At 43.4% G+C, this 9,687-nt stretch overlaps 1 protein-coding gene across 1 annotated transcript; it reads left to right on the forward strand.

Annotated features, from left to right (window-relative positions):
- The first annotated feature begins 284 nt into the window (after positions 1-284).
- On the forward strand, positions 285-7,219 carry LOC141098943 (uncharacterized). The gene is made up of 2 exons (XM_073586970.1): positions 285-613; positions 1,342-7,219. Exon 2 carries the CDS (start codon positions 1,354-1,356, stop codon positions 2,425-2,427), a length of 1,074 nt encoding a protein of 357 aa, XP_073443071.1. The 5' UTR covers positions 285-613; positions 1,342-1,353; the 3' UTR covers positions 2,428-7,219.
- Positions 7,220-9,687: the final 2,468 nt, after the last annotated feature.

Here is a 9,687-nt window from a genome sequence, read left to right on the forward strand (position 1 = left end):
AAAATTTAAAGTTTTAAAATTGCAAAATTTTCAAAATTTTCGCCATATTTCCATTTTTTTCATAAATAAACACAAGACTTATCGAAGAAATTTTACCACTAATATGAAGTACAATATGTCACGAAAAAACAATCTTAGAATCAGCGGGATCCATTAAAGCGTTCCAGAGTTATAACCTCATAAAGGGACAGTGGTCAGAATTGTAAAAATTGGCCTGGTCATTAAGCTGCAAACTGGCTCTGTCGCTAAGGGGTTAAGACCGTGTATTGATGGGGGGCGGAGCCTGAACGTTGGTGGAGCAAGAAGCAGGAAACCTGAGCTCCCGGACAAATGCACCAAAAGGGGCTCTAATATCACCAGAGCCTTCTTTTTATACCATCCCCGCATTACAACCCAAACCAGGACCCCACTGGATCGCATAGACCCTGGGTGGCGAGTCACGTTCGGGATAAAGAAGGGATTCATCTAACTGAGGCCCTGCAGGCGGGAGATTGCCGGAGTGGCGGAAGGATATACTGCTAACAGCACCATCGCCTCGGGCAGAAGACTTCACCCCTGACCTAAGGCTGTCAGATAAGAGAGACCCCGGAGCTGACCCTCCCCTGCAGATAAGGTACCATTGCGAAATCCCCAGATCAGGACACACAAAATCGCTACTGTTCTCATAGCTGGGGGACGGCTACAGAGAGTGTGTATCACGCCGCAGCATTGAAAATAGTCCCGTCGGGCTTGCAGAAGACACGCGGCCCGGGACCTAGAATAGACGTGCAGCGGCGCGCTTCAGCCTCCTCCCCTCTCTGCAATCAGTGAGAGAGATCTGAGGGAATCAAGCGTCTCCGGGAGCTGAGGTAACGCTGAAATAACAGAAGCAAGGTGACGGAGTGTCTTGAGCAGGGGGGTCTGATTCAGGGGACAGAGGATCAGGAGAGCATGGTCATTCTCCCTAACTCCGTAGCAATAAAGGAGATAATCAATTAATCAAGTGGGGGCCTGAGACTGTCTGACCCGAGGGGTGCGAGGAGAGAAGGGAGTAATATAAGGAGCCTTAGATCTGTATTAAGCGCTCCCCCCCCACCAGTGCTGTCCCTACACCTTTCCTCCCCCCCTTATCTGCTTTCTAATTAACCCATGTTATACCTAGCTGAACGGATATAAGAGAGGATTTTCTGGAAAACCAGCAGAAAGTGGTTATAGACTGCCATCTAGTGACCAGAGCTAGAACGACATCTCTTTCCATTGTTTACCACTTATAAGATTAGGCATAAAATGGAACATTAGCTAAATTCATAGCCAGCGAGAGGAATTCTAATCTTCAAACTGCTCTATTCTTCTCTGCTTTAGATAACTGCAAAAATGGGGAGATCTAGCGTAAAAACGCAAAAGAGCATGCCCAAACCTACAAAATCCACTACGCAAACAGACATGGATGACTTTCTTAAAAAACAAACGGTTCCGTCAGATTCTCTTAAACCACCCAAGCTTCGTGATTTGACCTCATTAGAAGATTCAGATTCTGAACCGGAGAGTGACTCTGACACGGGCAGCACAGCGAGAGAGGCCTTAGTCACTCGTTCGTTCATCAAACGTATATTGTCTAAAGCTCTTGAGCCAATAGGACAAGAACTTGCAGAGATAAAACACGACCTAAAACTTCAAGGCCACAGACTTGAGACATTGGAAAATTCGCAAGTTGCCATGACACAAAGTTCCAACGCTGTACTAGACTCTTTAAAAGTCCATGAACTCCAACTACATACAATTCACACGGTGCTAGAAGATCATGAAAACAGAGAACGTCGTAACAACATAAGAGTTAAAGGCCTTTCTGAAACGGTGGCCTTTGAGGCGCTATGGAAAGCAACACAAGAGATATTCAAAGATCTACTTAATGAATCAGATCCACAGGAAATCGAACTGGTGAGAGTACACAGAGCATTGCGTCCGAGGCCTTCTCAAGGGGAAACTCCACGAGATGTGATCTGTCGCTTCCTCGATTATCGAGCAAAAGACTTAGTTCTTCGCAGAGCGCGGGAGGCGCAGGAGATCTCGTATGAAGGCTCACAAATTAAACTTTTCCAGGATTTATCGGCTAGCACTCTCAGGAAGCGGAGGATCTTGAAACCGTTCACTGAAGCATTGATAAAAAAAGGCATCCGTTTTAGATGGTTGTTCCCGTTTGGAGTACATATCACAAATGGAGACAAAGGTATCTCAGCAAGAACATCACAAGACATCAAAGAGGCATGTGAATCCTTGGGGATTGAGCTGGAGGCCTACCCGGACCTGGAGTCCTTCCATTCGGCGACCCTATTGCACCCGCTACCAGATGACCCGGCGTGGCAGATAGCCCTGACGCCAAAATCACAAAGGCTGAAAAGGAAGCTGACAAAGACCTCGCTTCCTAAGGACTCCAGAGACAATACTTGATCTTTGGGTTAGACCCAGATTTTGCAGTTAAGTTTTCTTGGTGTCTACCCCAGTTGGGGTATTGAGTATGGTTGAAGCAAATCTGATGGGGTTGGCGTGCTTTTCCAAATATGGGTAAGCACTGCTGCCACATCTATCCAATAATTCGTTGTAAGGTTTCAACCTAGATCTAGTTACAGCCCAAACTGGGCATTCTCCTAGAATGGAGCATTTCATATTTCATATTTAGTTTATAAGGTTGATTGGAATTTTCCTCAAGCTGGCACTCTATGAAACAATGTCAGTAGGTAACTATGGTACGTTGGCATATTGGTCAATGATATTGTGCAACATAATAACATGGATAATGTTAATATTGTGCTCTCCCCCTCTTCACCTTTTTGTTTTCTCTACCCTTTTCTTTCTTTCGTCTGGTCTACTTGTCCTAGACCCCCTCCCCACTCCCATAGGCACAGGGATTCGTCTCCGTCGTGAGCTGCAAGGATGCTACTGTGTACAGAAACATGATGGATTCGGATAAGGTACACACATTCATCTCTTTTAACGCACATGGGCTGAATTCTCCAAACACTAGACGCCACACATTACAACTATTCAAAAAACAGCAGGCAGCAGTATTGCTTATTCAGGAAACGCACTTCAAACCGGATAAATTGCCCTCCTTTGAAAGCTCGATATATGATAAATGGTTTCATGCGACAACCACCCAATCCGGTTCCAGAGGAGTGTCAATAGCAGTGGCAAGGGGAGTGCCCTTCCAGCTAAGAGAAACTATGGCGGACCCTCAGGGTCGTTACATCTTTGTCAAAGGTCTACTAAACGGTGCCCTTGTAACTTTGTGCAGTTTATACGCACCAAATAAAAAACTATTGAGATGGGTACTCTCAACACTGAGAAAAATTGATGGCTTTAGAGAGGGTGCATTGATAGTGGGTGGGGACTTGAATGTTGCATTAGAGCCTTTGCTAGACACGACCAAACAGAAAAGTTCGCTCTCACCTAAAGATCTTTACAGAATAAAGTCACAATTGGGATCTCTACAATTGATTGACACATGGAGATATCTAAACCCCTCTGATCGAGACTACACCTTCTACTCCCACCCTCATAAATCTTACCACCGTTTAGACTATATTTTTATATCCAGTAAAATGCTTGCCAATATACAACAGGCGAAAATAATCCCGAATATTTATTCCGATCACTCTTCGGTTTTGTTAAAATTATCATTATCTAAAGCCTTTCCCCGACATAGAGTATGGCGGCTCAATGAGTCAGTACTTGGAAGTACCGAGGTACAGACACGTATAAACAAAGTGCTTTCCCAATATTTTGAGCAAAATGCTTCACCAGAAATTTCCTCACAGATACTATGGGAAGCACATAAGTCAGTTGTCAGAGGGGAGTTGATATCTATCACTTCCTTTCTAAATAAACTTCAACAAAAAGAAATCCAGGATCTTTATGATAGTATATCACAGCTGGAGCTTACACATAAACATAAAATGGATCAACATAGCCTAGAGAAGCTAAAACAAAAAAGACAACAACTTAAAGACATATTAAACTTGAGATCTGCTAAGCTCTATGCAACATGGAAAAACAGAATGTACGTCCATGGAGACAAAGCATCCAAATTAATGTTATCACAACTAAGGAAGCGGCAGTCACGTACGCTGATTAACTCAATCAAGAATGAACAAGGGTTAAGCTCGCAAACTCCTGAACACATGGAGCGGGCATTCCTTGACTACTATAAGAAATTATATAATCTCCGTCCGGAAGATAACGCCGATTCCGCACTTAAAAGAAGCATGGACACTAGGTCCTTCCTAAGCACTTTAGATCTGCCTGTCTTGTCTGATTCCCAAAAACAATATCTCACTAGACCTTTTTCACTAGGGGAGTTGCAGTCCGCCCTGTCAAAGTGCCCGAAGGGGAAAGCGCCCGGTCCAGATGGATTCTCAGCACTTTACTATAAATCCTTCTCTGGCCTCCTACTCCCACATTTATTGAACGTTTGCAACGCAGTTTTACAAGGCCACCCATTGCCAAACCAAATGCTTACAGCCAGAATATCCCTAATACACAAAGAGGGGAAGGATCCTGAGCAATGTAGTAGCTATAGGCCAATCTCTCTCCTTAATGTGGACCTAAAAATCCTAGCAGGGCTGATGGCAAAAAGAATGGCCAAGTCATTGCCAAATTTGATTTCCTTAAATCAGACCGGGTTTGTGGGTGGAAGGGAGGGAAGGGATAATGTCCACAAAGTATTACACCTTCTTCAATACGCAAAAAATCGTAAACTCCCATTGATGCTTCTTGGAACAGATGCAGAGAAGGCCTTTGACAGGGTGGACTGGGTATACCTACGGGAAGTGCTGATCAAGTTTGAGATACCCGAAGCGTTTATAGCAGCCGTAATGGCAATGTACGATAAGCCCAAGGCACATATTAGGATTAACGATTTTACAACAGATGCATTTACTATAAAGAACGGAACAAGACAGGGCTGTCCCCTATCCCCGTTGTTATTTGTGCTAGCAATGGAACCTCTCTTAAAGGCCATACAAATACATGAGGGAATAGAGGGTATTCGTATCAATAAGACACACTATAAAATAGCGGCATTTGCGGACGATCTCTTAGTCTTGATGACTAATCCTTTGCTGGGACTCCCAACATTGATGGATCTCATAGATCAATATAGCAAAATTTCCAATTTTAAAGTAAATATGTCTAAGTCGGAAGCGCTAGACATACATATATCCCCGAATACCTTAGCTAAACTAAAAAGTACATACCCATTCACCTGGCCAAAACAATATATCAAATATTTAGGTGTGAAGATAGGAAGATCGGATAGAGACCTTTTTCAACAGAATATTCCCCCCCTAATTGCCTCAGTAGAAACCATCATGAAATCATGGAGGGACTCGTATGTGTCGTGGATGGGAAGGAAAAATTTACTGAAGAGCCTAATCTTACCCAAGTTCATATATATCTTCCAAATGCTCCCTATAACCATCCCCAAATCGTATCTTCTTAAAATTAATACATTATTCCGCAGATATGTTTGGAAAAAGCAGAAGCCCCGATTAGCATACAGGACATTAACATTAAACAAATCGAGGGGTGGGATGGGTGCACCAGACATAGTAAGGTACTACCAAGCGACAATGCTTACCAGAGTGGTAGACCTGTTGCGGTCTCCTAACAATAAGCAGTGGATTGAGGTGGAGGAAGCCCTAGCACCTTATCCCCTGAGATCCATCCTTTTGGCATATCCTTGTAAAAACATAAACAAAAATTTACCTAATATACACACCAAAGCTACCTTAAAATTATGGAAGGGATTGGTGAAAACTCTAGTTCCCCCTTTGTCCCCCTTACTCAAGTTGGCAGATATAATGCCACACGCATCTTATTCCCGAGACAATGGTCTAATCAAACCCGGTTCCCTGGCAAATGTAGCGGTTGATGAACTCTTAACGGACGGGGCACTCCCCTCCTTTCAGGAACTGAAGAAGCAACCAGGGCTTTCCAACTTGACCTTTATACAATTCGGCTCTATAAGAGACTCCTTGGCACAGTATCTTTTAGGAGCAGACGTTACCCGCCCACTGACTGCATTTGAGACTCTCTGTGCAACAAAGGATAAACCCAAAAAGATAATGTCGTCTATTTACCAGATTTTGAATATAACTGACTGTTGCCTCAAAAGAGCCTATATAACACATTGGGAAAAGGATTTGGGATACAAGTTTACCCCAAATCAAATATCACACATTTATAATTCTTCTCATGGCCCATCACAATGCGTTAGAACACAAGAGAATTCTTTTAAAATAGTCGCCAGATGGTATATTACACCACAGCAGAACACTTATTGGCAGACGGGGTCTTCTACTAGATGCTGGAGATACTGTGACTCGGAGGGAACATACTTACATATGTGGTGGTCCTGTCCACCCCTGCTGCAGTTCTGGCGACTAGTAGAGGATTATATCGGGGAAATTGTGGGCAAAAAGCATACATTGACACCGGAGATAGTGCTCTTAAATTTTCTGTCACCGACTGGACATAAGAATACTGCTCTGTTGACTCAACACATTCTTTCAGCAGCGAAACTTTTGATACCTATGAACTGGAAGACAACTACCACTCCATCTATATCCCAATTGCAAGAGAAGGTAGATATGCTATATCAAGTAGCCAAACTGGCTGCCTTGGTGAATGGCTCACTTTCAGCTTTTGAAAGAGTATGGCACCCATGGACCCGATTCAGATCCATTAGTAGAAGTTGATAAGGCTATAGTGGCCTCCTTGCTTGGCTTTATCAGAGTGGACGAAACCCTTGTTGCCTAGTGTTCCCCTCTCCCCCCCCCTCCCCTTACTTCCCCTATATTCCACCCCTATCTCCCAACTTCTCCCTTTCATTACTTGACCTCCTGTCCCTTTACTCCCTATACTGTTTTTTTTCTTTTCTTCTTTTTTGTTCTTCTTCATCTTTGTTTGAAATCATGGCATATGTGATGTAGCAGGGGCGTGTGGATGGGAAGAACCCAGATTTGAACCCAGATAATCTTGCTACTGAAGTTCCTTTAAGGCTGTTGTTGTCCTTAAACCTCTATATATCAATAGTTTTTGCCATGAATTGATATTTCAAACCATCTGTTTAACTCCCGAAAAGTGGAATTTGTAGGTTATATAATAATTTTGTAAGCTACTTTGTTGATTGCTTTCTTTCGGATGTAACTTGCAGATTTCAATAAATAAAACATTAAAACAAACAAGACCGTGTATTGATTATCGTTCCCTTAACAAGATGACGGTTAAATATCAGTACCCGTTACCTCTGATGTCTGATTTATTCTCCAGAGTTAAGAGTGCCTGCTGGTTTACTAAGCTTGACCACAGGGGGTGTATAATCTTATTCGCATCAGGCACGGGGATGAATGGAAGATGGCGTTTAATACTCCGGAGGGACATTTTGAGTACCTGGTGATGCCTTTTTGGCTCTCTAATGCCCCTTCTGTCTTCCAGTCCTTTATGAATTATATTTTTCGAGACTTTGTAGATAAGTTTTTGATCATCTATCTGGATGATATTTTGATCTTTTCTAGTGATTGGGATTCCCATGTGGAACATGTCCGGACTGTGTTCTGGATTTTGAGGGAGAATTCCCTGTTTGTTAAGGGATCGAAATGCCTCTTTGTTGTACAGAGAATTTCATTTTTGGGATTTATCTTGTCTCCATCGACTATTGAAATGGACCCGGCCAAGGTACAGGCCATTTATGATTGGGTTCAGCCTACTTCTTTGAAGGCTCTCCAGAAGTTTTTGGGTTTTGCTAATTTCTATCGTAAATTTATAGGTAATTTTTCTAGTATTGTCAAACCACTGACTGATCTGACCAAGAAGGGAGCTGATGTGCTGAATTGGTCTCCTGAGGCTGTCTCAGCATTTCAGGAGCTTAAGCGGAGATTTACTTCAGCTAAAGTTCTAGGGCAACCTGATGTCTCACTTCCATTTCAAGTGGAGGTAGACGCTTCTGAGATTGGTGCAGGAGCTGTTTTGTCCTAAAAAGACCCTGTGACTTCTAAGATGAATCCCTGTGCCTTCTTTTCTCGAAAGTTCTCCCCATCTGAATACAACTATGATGTGGGGAATCGGGAATTGTTGGCCATGAAATGGGCATTTGAGGAGTGGAGACATTGGTTGGAGGGAGCTAGACATCAATTTGTGGTCCTCACCGATCACAAGAATCTGATTTATCTGGAGTCGGCTAAACGCTTGAATCCTAGACAGGCTAGATGGGCCTTGTTTTTCACGCGTTTTAATTTTGTGGTCTCTTTTCTTACGGGCACTAAGAATGTTAAGGCAGACGCCCTTTCTAGGAGTTTCTTTGCTGATTCTCTTAATGTGACTGAGCCTACCACTATCCTAGGTGAGGGGGTAGTTCTTTCTGCCATTTCGCCCGATTTGAGACGCACCCTGGAGGAATTTCAGGAGGATAAACCTGAGCGTTGCCCTATGGGAAGATTGTATGTTCCTGACCAGTTGAGAAAGAGAGTGATGTCTGAAGTCCATTGCTCCGCATTGGCTGGTCATCCAGGTATTTTTGGTACCAGAGATTTGGTGAGTCGGTCGTTTTGGTGGCCTGCCTTATCTCGTGATGTCAGGAATTTTGTACAGTCCTGTGGGACTTGTTCTCGGTCTAAACGTTGTTCTCATTCTAGTGTGTTGCTGATGCCCCTCCCAATGCCCAAGAGGCCATGGACCCATATCTCAATGGATTTTATTTCTGATCTTCCTGTCTCTCAGAGAATGACTGTTATCTGGGTGATTTGTGATAGATTTTCGAAGATGGTCCATCTTGTACCACTCCCAAAGTTGCCATCTTCCGCTGAGTTGGTACCCTTGTTTTTACAACAGGTGGTTCGGTTACACGGGATTCCTGAGAACATTGTGCCCGATAGAGGGGTCCAGTTTGTTTCCAGATTTTGGAAAGCCTTTTGTTCCAATCTGGGAATTCAGTTATCCTTCTCCTCCGCGTTTCATCCCCAGACCAATGGGCAGACTGAGAGAACAAACCAGACCCTGGAGTCTTATTTAAGATGTTTTATTTCTGCTGATCAAGATGATTGGGTCTCATTTTTCCCCTTGGCCGAATTTGCGCTGAACAATAGAGCTAGTTCTGCCACTTTGATGTCACCCTTTTTCTGTAATTTTGGGTTTCATCCTCGATTCTCTTCAGGACAAGTGGAATCTTCGTCCTGCCCAGGTGTGGACACTGTGGTTGTGAGAATGCAGCAGATATGGGACCAAGTGGTGGACAAGTTGTCACTCTCTCAGGAAAAGGCCCAGCGTTTTTCCAACCGGCATAGGACCATTGGTCCCTGGTTTAAAGTGGGTGATATGGTTTGGTTGTCGTCTAAGAATATTCCTATGAAGGTTGCATCTCCAAAATTTAAGCAAAGGTTTATTGGACCTTATAAGATTTTGGAGATTCTTAATCCTGTTTCTTTTCGATTGGCTCTTCCAGTTACGTTCAAAATCCATAACGTATTTCACAAATCACTGTTGAAGAGGTTTGTTGAGCCTGTAGTTCCTGTGGCGGCACCTCCTGACCCTGTTTTGGTTAAAGGCAATGTGGAATATGAGGTAGAGAAAATATTGGATTCTCGTTTGGTCAGACGGAGACCCCAGTATTTGGTCAAATGGAAAGGTTATGGCCAGGAGGATAATAATTGGGTC

This window comes from Dendrobates tinctorius, unplaced genomic scaffold (assembly GCF_039654945.1).
Source record: "Dendrobates tinctorius isolate UK_male_01 unplaced genomic scaffold, ASM3965494v1 ptg000010l, whole genome shotgun sequence".
Taxonomy (NCBI): domain Eukaryota; kingdom Metazoa; phylum Chordata; class Amphibia; order Anura; family Dendrobatidae; genus Dendrobates; species Dendrobates tinctorius.

Excerpts from the sequence above, each read along its gene's own strand:
- LOC141098943 (XM_073586970.1), top strand. The coding sequence starts at position 1,354 with ATGGGGAGATCTAGCGTAAAAACGCAAAAGAGCATGCCCAAACCTACA.